Source organism: Peromyscus maniculatus, chromosome 13, assembly GCF_049852395.1.
Source record: "Peromyscus maniculatus bairdii isolate BWxNUB_F1_BW_parent chromosome 13, HU_Pman_BW_mat_3.1, whole genome shotgun sequence".
In the NCBI taxonomy this organism is placed as follows: domain Eukaryota; kingdom Metazoa; phylum Chordata; class Mammalia; order Rodentia; family Cricetidae; genus Peromyscus; species Peromyscus maniculatus.
In genome coordinates, this window is record NC_134864.1 from 33,813,389 (window position 1) to 33,834,752 (window position 21,364).

The 21,364-nt window shown below is 38.9% G+C and overlaps 1 protein-coding gene across 4 annotated transcripts in view; it reads right to left on the reverse strand.

Annotated features, from left to right (window-relative positions):
- Nyap2 (neuronal tyrosine-phosphorylated phosphoinositide-3-kinase adaptor 2) overlaps positions 1-21,364 on the reverse strand; it is a 251,140-nt gene that overhangs the window by 131,957 nt on the left and 97,819 nt on the right. For 2 of the 4 annotated variants that reach the window (XM_006972110.4, XM_076549957.1), the window contains exon 4: positions 6,280-6,581. In XM_006972110.4, coding sequence (XP_006972172.2) covers positions 6,280-6,581 — 302 coding nt within the window. Of the gene's footprint in view, positions 1-6,183; positions 6,582-21,364 lie in introns of all 4 variants that reach the window. The other 2 variants (XM_042260035.2, XM_042260037.2) reach the window with 1 other exon arrangement.

A 21,364-nucleotide genomic window follows, 5' to 3' on the forward strand; every position in this document is an offset into this window, starting at 1 on the left:
AGACAGAAATTCTTATTTACTTGATTCTGGGTCAATGATACATTCCTGATAATGAGGGACAATTTGCAAACACTGCAAAAGTTATTCTCATTCCCATATGTGGGTCAAAATAAACAATTCCACACTGGGTGTGGAAGTCCATCCCTTTAATGCCAGCATTTGGAAGAAGATGAAGGCAAGGACTGGAAATTCAAAGCCATCTGTGGCTACACGGTGAACTCTAGGCCAGCCTGGGTTATATTAGACACTGAAAAAATTAAATTAAATTAAAGGTACGACTATACCAAACATTTCTGAATGAGGGCATCAGAAACCAGGTTAATTGTACCAACTAAAAAAAATATCTTTTTTTGTAAAGAAATAGTCATAGGATTGCCGGGTGGTGGTGGCACACGCCTCTAATCCCAGCACTCGGGAGGCAGAGGCAGGTGGATCTCTGTGAGTTCAAGGTCAGGGACTACCAAGTGAGTTCCAGGAAGGGCACAAAGCTACACAGAGAAACCTTGTCTTGAAAAAAAAAAAAAGAAAGAAAGAAAAGATCATAAGTGAAACATTGAAAACAACCTGAAGAGGTCAAATGTGTGCTAGAGGTATTGAATTGTTTTAGGCAATGCAGTCTTTAAGTTGCTCAAAGTTAAAAATACATGTATTCTATTTCTCATACTAAGCAATATGTAATAACCTATTGATGAAAGCTTACTAAACCTGGGGAACATGTATTAATGCCTGAGTATTACTAATAGATTATCATACCAATTTTTACTTACATATTTTTAATACTAAAAATTTTTTTAGATCTGGGGTTGGAGAGATGGATCAGCAGTTAAGAGTACTTATTGCTCTTGCAAAGGACTGAGGTTTCTTCCCAGCACCCACATGGCAATTCACAAGTATCTGTAACTCCAGATCCTAGTAATCCACTGCCCTCTTCTGACCTCTATGGCACTGGGTGTGCAAATGCCACACACACATGCATGCAGGCAGAAAACTTATACACACACAAAAATTGAATGAATAAAAACATTTAAACTTGTCATGTTTATTGTGTAGGTTTTAGTATGTATATGTTGTAGGATAGCTAAATTGAAATAATGAAAATGGATGACTTAACGTAGTTATGTTTTCATGGTGAAAACATGAACTCTGGGCTAGAGATATGGTTCAGTGGTTAAGAACACATGCTACTCTTGCTAAGAATCCAGGTTCAGTTCCTAGCACTCACAAATTCGCTCAAACCCATCTCCAGTTCTAGGAGATTGAAAGCCCTCTTCTGGCCACCTATGGCACTACACCAAGTGGTGTACATACATGCAAGTAAAGCACTCCTATACACAGATGAACTAAAACTAAACAAATCTTGAAATAAATAAAGAAAACAGTAATATCTGTTCTCTGTGGTGTGTACCGTGATTGACTCAGTTACCATTAATTCGCAGTGAATCTCCTTAAGTGCTCACCCCATCTAATTTAAACTCGTATCTTTTGATGATATTCCCCCAACTCTATCTCCTGGTAACAGTCATTCTACTCAGCTTCTACGAGGTCAGTTACGATGCACTCCAATATAAGTGAGATGCTATGGCACTTGTCTTTCTGTGCTTGATTTATTTCACTTAACATATTATCCTTCAGATTCCTCCACATTGCAGAAAAAAAGTTTAATTAATGCAAAAAAATAGGGTCTGCTGCGTGTACAGACCCTATTTTCCTTATTCATTATCAGCTGCCAAACTTAGGCTGATTCCATACCTTGACAATTATGAATAATTATACAGTAAAGGATTACACAAAAATGATTTTACATGTGTATCCTGTAGTGAGAATGCCAGATGCCAATGCAGTTTTATTTTCATTTTTTGAGAAACCCCCATGCTGTTTCCCATAACATCTGCACCGCTTAACATCACCACTAGCAGTGTACAAAATGTCCTTTTCTCCACATTCATTTTTTTTAACCTTTCTAGAGCTTTATTGGGAGAGGGGGAGAGAGGGGGGATAACTGACAGAGAGAGAGCAGAAAGAGAAAAGGGGGTTTCTCCACAATCTTGTCAGCACTTTTTTTCTCCTTTCATGTTTTTATAGCAGCCATTTATGTTCCATGGTGGAGAGTGGGTGAATGCATCTTCTCTTTCCCTTCAATATTTGTTTTGAATACCTGTGATGTGAGGACTACTAATGACATTTAATAGTGTATTAAACTTATCTTTCTTAGGCAATTTATTTTTTTTTTTCATGCACACAATTAGCTATGAGGGAGGAATAGTACCATCCTATTTTGGTACGGTAGAGGTTATCTCAAAGTTTAAAAAGAAAAGTCTCATTTTGTCACTTGCCTCTTGACTCTGTGAGCAACCCCTTGACCATGCCAAGGCAGTGCTTCTCTGATTATATTTAAAGAGGAATGGGTTCTTTAGAGAAAGGGTGATAACCAAGGTGAAGCTACACAGCTGCTTCTTTGGTTGAAAGACTTGGAAGAAGCAGGTCCTGCTACCTGTTGTTCTTTCTAAAGAACTCCTTTGTTATGGTTTGATGATTGCCAGTTTATGTTAGCCACTGGTAAAATTTTAGAGGCATTACTATGGGAGAAGATCCTGTTTGGATGGCCAATGTATATTCGAATGTGATAGAACAACTTTTAAATACCAAATCTTATTCCTCCTCTCTTTTGTGATTTGTGTGCGTTCAAATTTCTTTCCTATTCTTAATTCTGAAACCTATTTTTGCTAACGTCCACTTCCTTTTACTTTTATCCACAGGGAAGTCATAATCCTCTCTTTAAATAGCAGCTGGTTACCATGGAAATCATTCTAATGCCCTCGAATCAATATTGTGATTTTGCTGACATTTCAGGTAAAAAAAGAAAAGACAGGCTAAGATGTATTTTAAAAAAACACATTTTCTTCTGTTATATTGTTGACAGAAAGGAGCTGGTAAAGAGAACATGAGCTCTGTAATAAACTCCAGTGAGTTCCTGATTATGAAGAACTGAGGATTTATAAAAGATTAATCTACATATTTAAATAGTTTGGGATTTGAGTATGGACATATGTGCCCATGCTCTTGGGCTCAAGAGTTTTCTTCCCATCTCTGATGTGGGCCCTGATTCAACCTTGTCCCTGTTATTCTAATAACTTATTAGAATACAGTTGGGTGCATATAGCTTTGCAATTGTCCCTTTCTCATGAGCTCCAAAGAGAAAGGTTAATTTACGTAGCAAGTGCTACTCTGCCATTTACTGCATCCGAACCATCATCCAGTTTACATAAGACCCTTATATACTCACACAGCTGAGGGCTTTCCAGTCCCTCTTGAGAGCTCCCTTCTGAAGAGAAATGTTGGATTTGGGTCTGGTGGTCCATAAGCCATGGAGCCCAGCAAGTAATTTTTACAACTGACTCTTTAACTTAAGTCCTTGCCACAGAAACTGAGCCACTTCCACAGGTCTGCCTTCAAAAAACAAAAGCACTTATTAAAGGGCTACTCTCTGTTTGATGACTATCCCTGAAGAACCCTTGATGCTTAGTCAGTGAAGGTCCCTGGAAGAGAACAATGGCTTTCAGCAACTGGCCACTCAATACATTACAAGTGGATGAAGATGTGTTCCATTTTAAGGTAATTGACAGTCATCCAGGCATTGCTTCTAAGAGCAGGTGATCATGACTGTGCACCTGGTTTCACTCTCCATATTCCACTTTCCCTCCTCTTGTCAGGAAACTGAAGTGTGTATCCTTCACTCCTTCTAAGATTTGGCTGTGTGGCATGGCCTTCTGGCACAGCTCTTACTATTTCTGCAGCCTGACTTATCTTGGAACTTTCTTAATAGACCAGGCTTGTCTTGAACTTGGAACCTCCCTGTCTCAGTCTCCAAAATGCTATGAGGGCAGCATGCCCCACTGTGTCCACCTCTCCTTTTGTTTTTGAATCACTCTGGATTACATTCAGGATGCATCACTCAGAGATTCCTGTCTTGAATCTATAATTTTCTTTGGCAAACAACCTGTTATAATCAATTTTGTAGTTCTGAAACAGAAACAGAGGATAGTTGATTTTTGTAGTAGAAACAGAGGATTGTGGATTTTTGAACATAGGATCACACAGAATAAAGAGAAGGCAAGACATCATGCTTAAGTATTTGATAAAATTTAAGAATAGTGTTCAAAAATCTCAAAATTCCTATCCCCAGTTCTTATTAATAAAGAAATTAACATCTGTTGTTTCTAAAAGCATAAATGTGTTGTGCTATAAGGTGCAGGACACAATTATAGCTCAGAATCATGAGAAAAGGGGTCAAAATTTATGAAAAAAAGGGTCCAAATTCTAGGGGAATTCAGACGGTAAGGAGAAATAGAGTCTTCTCAGAATGTAAAGAGACACTCTTATGCGCGCGCGCGCGCGCGCGCGCGCGCGCACACACACACACACACACACACACAAAACAAATGCCCACTGTTGTATATTTCTCTGTAGATAATCAAATTGCAAGCTGTTTTAAAAATTACCAACAAAATAGATAATAAGTAAATCCTTGTGATGAATATTTCTCTATGTATAAGTAGTGTTTTCCTTAAGATTGGATGCCATGGAAATGAGTCACAATAAAACAATGAAAATACATACTGAAAATGCAGTGAGTACTCTATACTATGGTTTCCAGATCTCACACTTACATGCACACATGGTATGTTTTTGCTGATGTACTCTAGGTGTGGACAAACAGAATATTAAAGAGGAAAACTGTCTTTTTAAAATTGAAGGATTAGTTCTATTTCCAGGTATTGATCTGTGTTATTTATCAATTCACTGAGATTATATCTGGGCAGCAAGAAGGAGAAAGAAGTGAGAAAAGTGAAGAGAGAGGTGCCATGTTACCACCAGGCATCTTATCTCTCGGACTACATGTGAATTCCTGGGCAAAGAGTCAGGCCAGAACCTTCACGAAGAACTGGAAATCTCTGCTGGTAAAGAATTATAACTTGAGAAAAAGATGGCATGGCTCCCTCTCATTACAGACAGACCTGAAATGTAGTAATCTGGGGCTCAGGGAAGCTTCAAAGTCAGGGATGGGCAGGGTAGAAGAAAGACCTCAGGGCTAGGCAGAGATCTTCTGTTGACTCACCGCTGGCAGCATTGGAGACCTTGAGGCATGCCTCACAACTGACACACAAATATCCAGTTGGTTTGGAACAAGAGACACAATACTTTGTTCCTCAAGATTAAAGTGCTGAAAAACTTAAGCTAGTGTGATGGTTTGGGGGAGGTAGTGTATTTGGGAGGTAATAAGGACCCAAGGTCAGAGCCTTCACAGACAAGAATATTTAACTTTCTTACACTCAGTTCCATCTCATAGAAGGCAGAAATATCAGAAGACATGATTCCAAAACTTTGAGGGGAGCTCTATTCAGAGATCACATTGGCTCCTGAGCATTTCAGCAGAGCTGGAGAAATGAATTGCCACTCTTCATAAACCAGCCAGCCAATGACAATTTGTTATAACAGCATGAACTGAAATAGCTGTGTCAAAGCTCACTTACAGCTCCACTTCGACTAAGGGGCTTTTGGGGAAAGCCTAAGTAAGCCATGAGCTTCTTTATTCTAGAAGACCTAACGGATTTGTGAGATATTAGGCTAATATGACCCAATATATATTCATATACCCACAGTAGCTATGCTTGATTTGTGTATCTCATAACTGAAAGGGGAAAATAAACTACACAGGAAGAAATAAGATTTACAAAGGAAGCAGAGACTGAAATACTTAGCTGATACAGATAGGCAAGGAAGGAAATGATGTAAAAAAATGGTTATTTCTGAAAGGTATGACCATAATTTTTTCTTCATATATTTCTCACATTAAAGTCTCCCTCATAAAATGTTCTAACGATCACCTAACATGTCTTTTAGTTATGTAAATAGCAAATTAATACAAGTAAGAGAATATAAATAGTAGATATACTTCTGGGCAAAAATAATTTTTGAATGATTCAAAGCCTTAAAGGGGCCGTAAAGCTTACACATCGCCTTGTCCACGTTTGTTTTGTTTTTGTACTGGGGCTGAACTTGTGACTTCCCACTTGCTACGGAAAGCACTCTGCTCCCCAACTACATCACCTGTACTATCTGGCTTTTCTGGCTGAGCAAGTATGATTGGGTGTTAATTTGACAACACACCATAATGCCTCCTACCCTTGATGTTTCTTTCCTGGGACCCAGCAGAAGGAAACAGGTTCCCAGAAGCTGAAGCCCTTGGAGATGACTGGGAAGTGGGCACCGTGAGTTTACCTTCCGCCCTCTCCAGAGGTCTCCCACTTTTACTGGCTGCAGTGCTGTTGACCGTCTCGGAGGAGGTGCTAAGTTTGGTGCTGGGGTCTCGCTTGGGCTTGGGGGGTGGTTGTCTCCGGGATCCACAGCTGCTGTCATCCTCAGTGCCCCCGACGGAGTGCAGGGACTGAGACCTCACGGTGAATCCACTGGAGCAGGGATGCGGGAGTCTGTCCTGAGGGGCAGGCATCGTCATGAACCCCATGCGGAAGTGCTTGCCTGCGTAGCTGGTGTCCTGGCTTCGCCCTACTTCTCCCCCTATGCTGTAAGAGAAAGCAGAGACCACCTGTGAGGAGAAAAGCAGCCAGGATAGACTTGAAAGCATAGATACCACCAGCCTGTTCGTGAGAGGTGAAAATTCTCACTGGTGAAGACGTACACCATTTTACAAGGGGTTGACCCTTCAGACCAGTCTTCATTGGTATGAAAGCAGTCTATACTTTTAAGTCAAATTCTGAAAGTTAAAACCAAAACATGTTTATTAGAGTCAGAAAGTTTAACATGTCTACAGGTACCTTCACCTCCCAATGAACCTATTATCCTAAGGGAGAAAATCTTGCATAACAGACTTTATCTTCAACCACTCTTTTTTTTTTTTTTTTTTAAGGACTTAGAGGTGAACCTTGTCCCGTGACCTGAAAAGTAGTCAAACATTTGGTGACTATATTCCCTGGACCAGCTCCTGTTAGGTGACTGGATGCCATTCTTTTCTCAAAAACCATCCCTAATTGCCTGTTTCACACGTTGACAAAAATGTCATAAAGTAAGAACAGGAAAGGTTCTGTTAATAAGCACTCGAAAGAGAGAATGAAACTGGGAAAGGGAAAGGCTGGGGAGGACCATCAAGGCAGTAGGAAGGGAGAGAGAACAAGGGAGAGGGAAAAAGGAAGATAAAGTGGGAGAAGAGGAGGAATGAAACCTGGAGAGAGACGAGAAGAAGGGAGTGTGGGAGAGAAGAAGGGAAAGGAGGAAGGAAGAAAGGAGGAAAAGCTAAGAAGGCAGACAGGAAGATAACTCTATAGAGGAAGACAGAGGCAGACAAGCACGCTGGAAGAAGGGGAGAAGAAACACATTTCACGCTGATGACTGAATTGTCTGTCCTTTTGTTTTCTAGAACCATCCCCACCCCACGATGTTACAAATAAGCAGCAAGCCTCACTTCATGGAGTAGGAGCATTTAACACAGTATAAAAAGACCCGATCCTGATATGACTCTACTTCCTAAGTACTGAGGGTGTAAAATCTCTCCAAATTTAATATTTTTCAGGTTTCACATGGGAAAAATATGAAGATTTAGAAAGATGTAGTTTGAAGTTCAGTTAATCACAGAGGAAAGACTTCTTGGGATCTCTTTCCATACTGTACATAATGGTGACTCTTTATGAAGAAAACATCATGAATATGTATGTGAACTTTTAGAAGAGAGATTTTCCTAGAGCTTTCTCTGTCTATCAAGCTCATTCAACTAAAAGGAAAGCTAAAAGAAAAATCATGTATAAAATATTTGCATTTCACTGAAATGTGTGAATTGTGAAAAGAAACTCAGTGTATGAATTTTGTAAGCTTGTTTTGTCTGCCTTTCTAGTATGTAGATTTATTTAGAAATAGTAAACCTTGATTTTTATCTTAATTTCCTTAAATAATGCAATTCAAAGTAATATTTGGATTCTATTTATTGTATCTTTCATAGCATTATGATACTCATCATAATTTTAAATTTTCAGGCTGGAGAATGTGTCTCCATAGTAGAGCACTTCTTTTACTTAGATGAGGCCCTAGGTTCAATTTCAAACACCAATAAATAAGTAAAAAAATGAATAAATCAATGAATAACCGAGTAAATAAATTTTGAAAATCAAATTCAATTGGAACAATAAAGGAAAATGAAATGTTTTTCATCTTCAACTAGGGCGGTGATTCTTAACCTTACTAATGTTGTGACTCTTTAATACGGTTCTTCATGTTGTGGTGATCCCCACCATAAAATTGTTTCCATTGCAACTTCGTAACTGTAGTTTTGCTACTGTCATGAATCGTAACATAAATATCTGATATGCCATCCCAAGGGGTCGTGACTCACAGGTAGAGAACTGATGAACTTGAGACTTATGAGAATTACATGTATATTATGGTTTGGAAAGCCAAAAGAACTAATAAGATCCTTAGAGTTGGAGTCTGACATTTACTCACAACAATAATTTGCTATTCCAACATAAATCTTATTTCTGTCTTTTTTTTTTTGCTTAATATTTTGCGTTAATGTTTAGTAACACGGATGGCAATGATAAAGCAGGGCAATAGACACGCAAGACTCAGGTGGCCTCAGCAGGTCAACTGAGTGATTTTCATATAGGAACAGAAGAATCCTGTTAAGTGTTTCTGTGCATTTTAATTTCCGTGTTTTCTTGAAGACCATCAATCAAGACACAAATGAGAAGCGTTCTCAGATTGTTTTGTGAAAAAAAAAAAAAACATTAAGAATTTCTGGGAAAATGGGCTTAGTGGTGGGGAGAGGAGTCTTGAGCATCTGGGAGGATTTCACTCTGCGATGACATGTCTTTGATGTTCCCCACAGAAGATGAGATATTTGATTTCATCTAACTTTGCCTTGAATTATTTTCATCTGCATGTCTCTTCCTCATTTCCGTTGTATCACTGAACAGAAGCTGCTTTAAAGATTTATTTAGACAGCTGCCTCTTTGCCAGGAACATACTCACCTAGGGAGATCTATGCATGTGTTAATGCACACAGGCATTTATGAGACAGTTACTAGAAATAATTGTATCAGCAATTTATCTGTTACCTTTGACCTAAATAGAGCCTGCACCTTTTTCCCAGACAGATAATTAGCTCTGCTGCTCAGTGTCAGGATTCTCTATTTATCAGCACAAAACAATTTTGGTTAATGCTGCTTTGCACAGTAACGCTTCTTCCAAGTGAAATGCAATGTGAGCTTCAAACAATAGCAGGTATAAAGATGCAAGTTTAGTTCCACCTGGCAGTGAATACATAATGAAAACATGTGGCTAAGAGCGAGCTACATGTGCATAGGCCTTTGTTTAGGTCAAGGTTAAGGACAAGCAGTAAGGATAATGACACAGCTAATTGCAAGAGATTTAGAAGGGTGTTCAGTCCGAAGTACACTGAAGATCATGGAATGAGGCATATAACCAGTTTCCAAATCTGCTGAATATCTGTGGGTTTTTATTAAAAACATGCCAATTGCAAGATATCCCACCCTAAAGGTAACAGTAGAACCACATCTGCTGTGTCAGTGTCTGTCAATATGATCTGTGATTTTGTGCCTTTAGAACTCCATCCATTTATTTCTAATGTTGTCAACGCAGAACCCCAAAGAGGAGGTATCCATCACTGAGAATAGCTGTTACAGAAAGTCCAAAGAAATGAATGCAAATCAAAATGCCACAGACTTATCAGGCAGATCTGTTTAGGTCATCATGAGGTAGCAATGGTTCATTAGCTGTAGCTCTAGTTCACAGTCTGTCTTGATTCTATAATCAGCCCCTGTTGGGTCATGATGTTCTTCTGACAGAGAAAGAGTGGTCGTGACTAAAACCCAGTGACCCCTAAGACTGCTGTTCATATGCGGTGTGTAATATTTCGTTTACATTCTGCTAATTACGACAAGGGATCTATTCTGCCCCCAGAAGATGCTGCAAGTGATATTATAGTATGTGGGTATGCATGCACCTCTTATAAGTAGAAGATTAAATATTTCATGTGATAGCTACAGTAGTGTGTGGTTGGGATCTTACTTGATGAGAAAACTTACAATGATGGGTAAAGTCAGTTGAGGAAATAACCACTGCTCCACTAGAAGACTTTGTGTTTCCAGTTTGCTGTTGATTGGCTGTGCTCTTAAAAACAGATATATGTTAGAAATGCAATTCCCAATTCAACTGTGTTGGGAAGTAGAGCCCGGTAGTAGGTATTTCGTCAGAAAGGGTCTATTTGTATGAAAGGATTTATGCTGATTATAAATGGGCTGGAGTTTTGCATTTTAACATCTTATGTTCTTTTTTCCCATGATGCCTTAGACCAAGTTATAATGAAACCAGGAAGTCATCATCATATGCAGCCCTTTGATCTTGGACTTTCCAGCCTTTACAACAGTGAGGCAGTCAGTGTGAGGTCCAGCATTAGCGGGAGACTCTGTCTCAAAAAACAAACAAACAAAAAGAGTAAATGAAATAAAAAGAAAGAAAGGAAGGAAGGAATAATGAAAGAAAGATGCAGATTGATAGAAAAGGACACTAGATACTGACATCTGGCCTTCACAAATGCAAGCTCAGATGAATGAGTCCACATACATATATACCACACAAATAAATAAAAGAAGCATCCTCATAGTGGACAAAACCACTGACCTTGACCATTGGGTACAGAGAGGAGGATGGCTTTTTCAACCAAGCAAAGAAAAAAAAACATTTGGAACACAGATGACAAATAGTACTGGGTATTTCTTGGAGTTTGGGTTGCGAGCCTTTTCCTTTAATCGCTGAGCCGTCTCTCCAGTGCTTTGGGGTAATTTGTGATACTCCCTTGCTCACTTGTGACTTTGAGATGTCACATACAGAAAACTTGGTTCATGGAGGTTGCAGTCACAAAGAGTTCCAACTTCTCATGAAAGAGGCTGATCTGGTGACCACAAAAGCCAGCAAATGTATTCACAAGGGTCCAGTTTATTAATGACTATGCACAAGGGGTTTGCAGATTTTAAGTTTCAGCCTCCATACTAGCTGCAGTGATTGTGGCCATACTTTATTGCACTGAGTGCATCCTTCTTGATTTCCTCTCAGGAGGAGTCAGATGGAAATCAGTAAAGTACTGAGGGGTCATTTTAGCTTCATCTTGGGGACAACATGTGGCAGCTTCGCAGGTGTACAGCTCAGATATGCTTCAAGAGAAAATCTTAGAGGCGAGCAGCTAACTTCTAGCATCCAGCTATAATCTTCAAACCATACTGACATGCGAGGTGTGAGAACTTGCCTCTGCCCCATATGGGGAAATCTTCATCTCTGGGTTCCCATAGCTACAACATAGTCTCAGGCTCTTGCTGTCCAGTTGTCTCCCCTTCACATTCTCCTTTTGTAGATAACAGAACAGCACCAAGGCTGAGCTTGCCTCTTCACCCCTGTATCTCCTTCTTCATCTCTCTCAGGCTGGCTCCTCAGTAAAACTCAGTGTCTGCTTCCTTGGGGACCATGACCTGATATATGACATAGTGAAGCCAAACCTTCTTCAGACCAGAAGGTTTTACACAAAACTTTACAAAATTAAAAAGAAATAAAGACTTTGATCGATTTAACTTTTGCTGTATTATAGATTAAATGTAGGGCTTTGTGTATGCAAAGTCAGCACTCTACCAATATGTAGGAGCTCCAGCCCTCATTATAATATCCTTGGATGGATATTTAAAATGCTAATGATACATATGACATATGAAGCCGTATATAGAACCACAAGTAACAGAGCTTATGCAGAAAGACACACACTAGATGGATGGGCCCTGAAGTCTGCACACTGTGACATAAAGCCTCTGTTACTTAGTACAGCATTAATATTAGAGCCAGTAAATGTTCTGTGTGCTGATCCTCTTCTTTCTCAGAAGTGTATCTTTCCCTAATAACCTGTTTCTAATTCTGATGCAACTGTGTGACTCTGTTCAGTTTCTCACTTGGGGACAAGAACCTGAAAACCCTCTGAGAGATCTGCTGAACCTCAATGTCACCATTATTATTGCAACCTATGAAACTCAGAAACCAAACTAGCAACAACAAGAAAGCCTACAAAAAAAAAGATGTGAGGCTCAGAAAGAAGAAACGCTTGTGCAAATGGGTCACTCCCCTGTTTCAGACTGAACATAGAAATGATGTTGGGAGTGTGAAGATCCAGTTCTACTGTAGGACTGCTTGGCTCCAAGTGAAAGCTACGTGGGCTGAAGAAAAAAGTCATTTGCAATAAGACTCCAGCACTCAAGATAGACTAAGCCTGACACATCTTATGTTATAAAAATAAAAAACAAGTTTCATAATCTTGAATTTAAACAAGTCTGTTTCTTCTCACACAGTGGAAGTAAGGCAGCAGCATCAAGTAGTTGTCTTTAGTCAGTATGGCCACTATGAAACATGGAGAAGAAAGTGTGGCTTTATTTATAAAGGGTAATGGATTTTTCTGGAAATAATTGGTCCCATACTTTTAAACTTTTACCCCATAACAGTTAATCTTAATTGTCAACTTGACAGGACTGATAATCACCGTGGAAATAAATCTCTGGGCATGTCTGTGAGAGAGTGTTTCTTGGCTATGTTGATTGAGGTGGGAAGTCCCACCCTAACATATGGGCAACACCATTCCCTGGGTTGGACTTCCCAGATGAATAAAAAGGAGACAGAGCTGGACAGCAGCATTTAAATATCTGTTCCCTGTAAGATAAACCTTAAAAGGTCATATTAAATTAAAAAAAAAACTCAGGAGCCAGGTATTGGGGTGAATTCTGAAAAAATCAGAGAAACAGAACAAGCCACAGCTAACCTCACCTGGCCAACTTCTCAGCCAATCCTGTTTCCTCAAACTGGAAGCCTCTGAGTCCTCATCTGAAAGGTCCTCAGCTGAACTGCTGCTAAAAAGCCTAAAAGCTTAAAAGACTCTAGTTCCTGGTCCTAACACCTTATATACTTTTCTGCTTAATGCCATCACTTCCTGGGATTAAAGGTGTGTGTCACCATGCCTAGCGGTTTCCAGTGTGGCCTTGAACTCACAGAGATCTGAATCATCTCTGCCTCCCAAGTGACAGGATTAAAGGTGTGTGCCACCATTTTCTGGCTTTTATGTCTCTCTAGTGGCTATTCTGTTCTCTGACCCCAGATAAGTTTATTAGGGTGCACAATCTATTGGGGGACACAATATCACCACAGTTCCCTAACCAGAGACACAATGTGACCAGCTGTCCCATGGTACTGCCACCATGACCATGACTTCCTTTCTAGCATGCACTGTACCCTGGATTTATGAGCCAAAATAAACCCTTACTTCCTTAAGTTTCCAAGTATTTTCTTACAATATGATAAGTGCTTAACACACACAATGAAGGAGCTATTGGCTGATTGACAGGCCTGGACATTTGAGCAATATACAGATACACATAAACATACACACATATATTATGTGTGTATATTCATTATATACCCCTAAGGTATCTCATTCAATAACTGAATATCTTTAGGTCCTGATTTTTTACAGCCACTTCTTAAAATTTATTAAATACTAGTATTTGTTCTCATCATCTATGCCTGAGTGCACCTATGAAGTACCGTGTGGCGTAAATATGACATGTGGTCCACAATCTATCATTTTAGCTTTAAAGTACTTTCTTTTAAACCCTGTCCTACTGAATTTTCTTAATAAGATCATCACTTGTGGTGAATCCACATGTGTAAAGTGTGGCATATGGTACCACAGAACCTCAAAAAAAAAAAAAACCTATCATGCAAAGAAAATCAAAACAAAGTCTTATATTTAACTGCAAGTAGCAAGACAGTCTAGGTAAATAGAGCCCTTCTGTGCAGAACATTTTCAAATGCTAGCTTCATTTTTCTCAAAGCACTTGTTGACAGGATTGAAAAAGAAACTTGAGAAACAAAAGCTTTAAAGATGTTCTGATACACAGATCACCAAGATGCTCATCTACCTGCCTATCGTGAAAACTATGTTTGAGAAAGGCTGATTTTCAGAGAGAAACAAACTCTTGGGAAAGGTGTGTTCCTGAGATCAGATGTCAGCTTTAAAAGTGACAAGGGTATGGCTTCTGTGTAAAATAATTTTGAAGCAAAATTACCGGTATTTTGCAAAAAAAAAAAAAAGACTGTTTTAGTAACACCTGGTGGAAAAAAAAGAAACAAAAAGAAAATGAATCCTAGTCTCTGTGTACATTAAGTCTGTCTAGAAAACCAGTAAGCAAGCAGAAGAAATAGGTGTTCGCTTACTTTAGAAGATGCTTTCTTCAGTGATTCTGTAAAGCTAGGCTTAGAAATCCATTTCTGATACTGATTTTTGAATCTAACACCTGAGGCACCGGGGCATTCTTTTCTAGGTGTATATCTGGTAACAGTGCTAGGACACTTCCAGCCCTAAAGTAAGGGAACACATTTGAAGGAAAAGAAGCAACAACTCTGTAAGACACAAGTTAGCCTGGTGGGCAAGTTGATCACTGTCCTAGTTCACAATGGGTTTTTCCATATTTGCTATTTCACTGGGAATGAATCATGAATGCTAAGGTACCAACCCTCTGACTTCATTCAGGAAAAGAATGCCTAGAGGGCCTATATTTGATGAATTCTTCCTCTTGCCTTCCCCATGTATGCACAAGTGTAAAGACTGACTCCTGCTTTCTTCTGGGACACTGCCCATCCCCCTCGAACAGGGGACACCTGATTGAGAGAACTGGGCCTCTTTCTGGTGTGATCCACAGCTACACTGGTCCATGTTTAGGAAAATTGGGCATGGAAAGAGCTATGCGTCTAATACATCATGTATAGATTGGTAATGCCTCAAACCAAAGTCAGACAGAACCAGGAATGATTATTTATGTCTGCCTCAATGTCTGACACCTGATCATTGTAAAAACTCCTATTTGCACAGTCAGTGTGGCCAGTCAGGACTGGTGAGCATGGGGGCTGTGCCCAGTCCCTCATCTATTTATAGCTTTGTGAAAAACTCTTCTCATTCATGACTTCAGTAACTCGATGTTTAGTCTCTTTTCCTGTTGCCAAGATATAAGACTGTGAGGAAAGGAACTTCAGGGAGAAAGGGTTTATTCTGTCTCATAACTCAAAGTATGGCCCATTATCCTGGAGGAGTTAAGGGAGTAAGAGATTGAAGCTCTTATCTGTAATCAGGAAGCAGAGAAAAATGAATGCACATTCAGGAACTCCACAGTGAGTGAGTCTTCCCACCACAGTCAAAACAATGTGGACAACATCAAAGGCACGCCCAGAAGCTACCTCCTAGGTGATCCTAGATCTCATAAAGTTTACAACTACAATTAGCCATCACAGTAGTAAATCATTGCTCAAAGAAGGGAAAACAAACAATGCAGGGAAGTCTACTTAAGAAATAGCCAAGTGGAGGGCTTCTACAGTTAACATATGCCCTTTACTTAGAGGATTAGTATTTTCCCTTAGGTCAGGCTGTTAGTAGAGCTTCTAGACACCATGACTGCTCTAAGAATTGTCTAATGCTTATCTTGGGCAAATCATGGTGAACCCCAGTCACTGTGTTGGAAGTTACAGCCTTCTTTTGGAATATGGCAGGGAATTAGTGGGATCCTGTGTTACAGCACTCTACAGACCCTGAATCTAACTATGCTGGAAGCTAGATCAAACCCAAGGCTCTTCAGATATGTCAACTGCTAAATTTTATTTTGTTGGAGCAATCATGTTGAAGTTTTATAATACCTATGTTACAAAAAGTCCTAACTGAATGAAGATGATGTTCTCCAGAGACTTGTCACTAAGAAAAGGCTGATAACTTGACAGAAAAGGCAACTGGTGTCATGAAAGGGCAAGAATGAGAAGAAGCAGAAAAACAAAACAGCCTGCTAATGTATTGTCCAGAAGCATTCTTGTTCTTTTGACACTATGCATAGAAATAATTAACTGCCTGATACATTTGCCTTGTATGTATTTTTTAAATCACACAGTCTACTTTTATGTGGAAATTTGGCTCCTGTAAAATTAAACTGTGTTCATCTTTTCTTCCAAATTACTCACTCACCATTACCCATAACATCTTCCCTGAGCCCCACTTGCTCATTCAAAGCCAGAATCCGTGGCTTTCTTGCCTTAGGCTCAAACATTCATTTTCAGCACTTCATATCCTCTATGATATCTGTTTTCTGCTTGTTTACTTCTAATATCTTCACTCTGCTAGGTTCTTTTCCAGACATCAATTTCCTGTGTCTGGCTGTTTGTTGATGCTTCTTGGATGCTTAAGTCAGGTGTTAAAATGTGGTTTTTATATAATCTTTTATTAACTTTGTAATAAACTATTACAGAAATGATAAGATAAATCAAGGGAAAAAACAGAAAAATTGTCACAAAGATAGAAAACTGTTTCCATAGCTCCAGGTGTTATATTTAACATTATTATGCATTAAATTTCTTGCTCCTTGTTGGGATATTTCAACTACATCCAAAAAATTTGTACCTTAGAAAGAAAAAGAAACATGCAATTAGCTGTCTATTTAATAATTACTTAAATTTAGGTATGAGGTGTGAATTTTTCAACTCTCATCTATTAGTATTTATATAATGGTCAAATACTTTTCAGGATTGTTACAATAAATTTAAATGGCACAAGGCAATTGTAAGGTACCTTCTAAGGTGACTGATAGAGGTGATATAGAATGAATGCCCTGCCCAATCTCAATCTGCCAAAATTCATAATATGATGCTAACCTTCAAACTGAAGGCAATTGGAAGTGATAAATGGGAGATAACTAGGCTAGGAGAATTTCTAATGTGAGATTAATGTTCTTATTAAAGAGAACTTGGATATCTGTCCCTCAATGCTTCTGCTATGTGAACATATAGTAATACATAGGCTTTCTGTGGATTAAGAAGCAGGATATCTGTTGACCAGGAAGCTGGATCTCTGTGGACCAAGACTTCTATGGAACAGGAAGTAGGACCTCTGTGGACCACAATGTAGGACGTCTTTGTGATCGAGGAAACAGGACCTCTGTGGACCAGGAAGCAGGACCTCTGCCCACCAGAAAGGAAGCTCTTTCTATGGACCAGGAGCAGGACCTTTGTGAACCAGGAAACAGCACCTCTCTGGACCAGGAAGCAGGCCTTCTCTGAATCTACTAGAGGCATGATGTTGGGTTTCCAGCCTTCAGCATTGTGAAAAATAAAACTGTTTATAAGCCACCACATCCTGGCACTGTTTTCTTTCCTCCACTCCTTTCTCTTCTTTCTTTGTTCTTTCCTTCACTCCACCCTTCATTCCTCCTTTCTTTGCTTTCTCCCTTCCTTTCTTCCCTCCTTCCTCTCTTTTCCTTAGTATCCTAAGTAGACTGAGAGTCTATGCATATATTATGTAAGTCTCTGGAATTTTCTTTTACTCATTCTGAATTTCTAAAGAGGCAGGCCTGTGATACAGTTCTTATTAAGGGCAGAGCAAATTCCACTGATCGTCTTTAAGACTGACTTAATATATGACAAGTGCTTTTAAGATTAACATATGTAATTACCTATGGCACTTTAGAATCTAAAATTAAAACATTACTTATTTCAATACACAAATAAGATCTTCATGCTCCTTAAAGTGCTGTGGCTTGAAGAAGAGAAGGTACATGGAAAATAAGTTGTGGTATTCTGACTCAGTTTAAATGTAGTTTACACAAGTTCATACCATGGGAGATCTTTTCCAACAATTCAACCCAAAATGAGGAAGTTCTGTAAAACGTTATTTTATTTGTGTCATGAAAACCAACATAAACTTTGAATATGGTTTGAGAACCTGCCAACTTTCTAGAAATAAGCTTAGCTAGCCATATGTAGCTTTTTTTTCCATTCTAGAAGTAGAAACTAGAAAGAGAATGTTAATGTAATGGCCTTGAACTTCCTCTGCAGAAGAGAATAATTTAAGGCACATTTAAAGGGCTACAATGATTGGTTAGACTTTCTAGAGTATAATTTTTAATCAGATGGGACATCTCCATTAGGGAACTTATTTCAGTTTTTTACTATTTACTAAAGTAAATAAAAATCCACATTACTTTTGGCTGAACAAAGATGATTGGTCAATAAGCTCAGGGAATAGCAGACTATAAAACCAGCATGAACTCAGCATCATGTGGCCAGGCATGTTCTTAGAGGAAGCACCGTGTACATACAAAACAAGCAAGCCTTTCTGCCTTAACCACCACTGAGGATTCAGGAAATCCCATGACAGGAAGTGGCTTTTCAACTCATGCAGAACATGAATGAGACTTCATCAGATGAAGGCATTGGGTGCTGACACATGGAATCAAGAGAGCTTGAAAAATGTGACAGGGCTAGCTAGTTAGGCAGAACTTCATGGGAACTTATTGCCTTGTAGTATTGCTGGCACAGAGCTTGGCTCAAATGGACAATCATTAAATATACACTAAATGGATGAATGAGTATGTACATAGTTTGGAATAGTTAAGAACAACTCACAGATGTCTTAGCAATGAGTTATGTGTTGTTTTTATATAACAATATTCTTAATTCCTCACTTTCCTTCATTTTTCATTTTCTCCAGTAATGATGGAAAAGTGGGGGGAGTCTTTGAATGCTCATATACTGTTCATCTGTTATCAGAACCAGTGACTTAAATGCAGATCTCAGCATAATCTTCCTCCTCATCCCTCTTGACCTGCTTTGGGCTTACAGCTATCATCATTTCTGGGCAAAATTAATGTCATTGCCTCTTAGCTGATCTTCCACATCAGTGATGCCAGACTCATGCTTGCAAATGCAAATTTGCTCCTGTCAATCTAAATAAGAACCCTTGGAGAACGTTTCTGTTTCTTTGGCCTAAAATTTCACATTCTACTGTTTTATCTGAGGCCTTTTAAGACCTGGATCCTCTGTAGATAAGCCATCTTTCCCCCATCTTGATTCTAAGAATCTTCTAACTCTAAGAACTCTACCACTGCTCCAGATGGTGATACAAAGAACACCCAGGCTCAACCAGCTGTCAAAAGCATTGAGCCGAAAACACAAAAGGTCAGGTCAGTTATGACCTCAGCCAGCAGTTGCACAGGTCTCTCTTATGTGTCTTTTGGCTAAATTATGTATAGGATTTTGTCCCAATGTAGTTTCTTTGAGGAAACTGCATCACTAGACGGGTTTTTATCAAGGCTAAACTCCATGCCTATTCATTGCTTTGTCAGAGGATTCTGCTTCTCCTGCCTGGAGTCAGAAATAATCCAAGTATCCTTGTATCATTTCCCAACTTCTCTGGGTCTTAAATATCAGCACACAAGCCCACTTTATCAACTCCTCAGTTGTTCTCCTCCACTGATCATCAAGCCTCCTGTGGAGATTATTTCAGCAAATAGACAGGGGATCAAAATACTAGAAGCAAAGGGGACTTGTGTCCTCCAAGAAAATGCTAGCTATTTTCAGAACCATCCAGGTTTTCAATTCTTGGGCATTGGCAATTTCAAACTGTCATGAAAAGGATGCTGTGATGACTCTGTGAGGCATGCATGATTAGCCGATCATTATTTTATTATCTGCAAAAGTCATATCTTCAAATGCTATTTCCCAAATCCCAGTGGCCAATTTGCAAACTTCACACACCTAAAATTCAAGCTCTGCTACTGACTGGCTCTGTGTCCTCAGGGACATTAATTTTTTTCAGTGTTACTTTCCTTATCTGGAAATGGAGATTATCAATATGTGCCTGTCATATGGTTTTTATAGATAATTTAGATGCCTAAGATAACACAGTAGAAGCTCTAAACAAATCTTCTTTGAGCCAATCTCTGGAGTGGATCTCATTCTCCTTTAGCTTTGTAAAGTATCCTAATTGACAGCCATGACATTCTGAGAACAGCAGACAAGAGTCTGCTCTTTGTTATGCCCACACACTTATGCTCAGGAGATGAAATTGTATGCTTATGAGAGTCAGTTACATTTGCAGTCAAATCTCAAGGCAGTTTGTACAAGATCCTTGGAGGAAGAATACATATTCCTAATAGTAGTAACATACAAAGCAATGTGGTGGATTTTGAAAAAAAATCATGAAATTCACAGATGTCATGATCTTCAACACAGTTTCACTAGTCATTATTTCCAAAGCATGTCATCACCAGTCAAAAGGTATCTAGTGACTTTCCAAGCTTAGATCATCATTTTTAACAGAACATTTGACATACACCACAAATAAACACTTCTTATCATCATCATTATTGTTGTTGTTGTTATTGCTTTATGAGCAAAAACAGTAAAATGTCTACTTTCATTTTGCAGAATCTGGATTTTCCATAATCTTGGCCAAAAAATGATTGGTATAACCCAAAGTTATTTCTGGCTTCAAATTTCACAGCCAGAAAAATGAGTTATCTTGGAATTTGTAAAGCTCCCAATTATACTGCCAGACATTCATTGACCTTCTAGCAGAGAAATGGTATAATTTGCCAAATAAAATCACAGGACTGGAATGAAGCAATCTTTAATGTCAGCTCTGTCTCAAACATAAGGTGCCTCTCCTCCTCAAACATTTGTAGGATGCACTTCTTCTGACCATTGTGCCTTGCAATTCAATGGGCACTTTAAATTTTGGGGGTGAAAGCTTAAAGACTATATAGGAGGTACTGGAAGAGTTAGTGTACTTGAGCATGGTGAAACTGCAAAATACACTTCTCAGAGCTTAGAGATATCTTTAAAGTTTAGAACAAATTATGTTAGGGAGGGGAAAATGTGCCTCAAAATAAGGAAATTATGGACATATATTCAAAAAAATCAAGATTGGAAAAAAATAAGCTGTTGAGGACTAAAAATGTACCAGATCCATAAAAAAAAACCAATCCAATGTCTTCCTAAAGTGTCACTGTTAAGTTAAGGCTCCCCTTGCTTACAGTTAAGGTATTGCTATAGATCCAAATGCACACACCTTGTGATGACTGAAAGACTGAAGATTCCTGGCTTCATTAATTCAAAGTATAAGCACTTCAAAATCTATTTCACTGAGAAAGTGGTGTGTTTTGGTACTTTTCATCACTCCACCTCCCCCATTACTTCTATTGAAACTATGTCTTCTGCAGCACCATGATGCTCTCATTCATGGAGACTAAGAACTTACAAGTTCTTGTTCAATTCCAAGAATTCAACACCTATATTTTAGCTATATCATCATCATTACCATTTAATTCCTTAGTCTTCTATCAAGCATCCACACATGTTGTCTGTTGTCCAAACTGTCTCCAAGGCTTTGTATTAGTATCTGCCTGTGAACAACGTATTGGTTGCTTTTCTCATTGCTGGG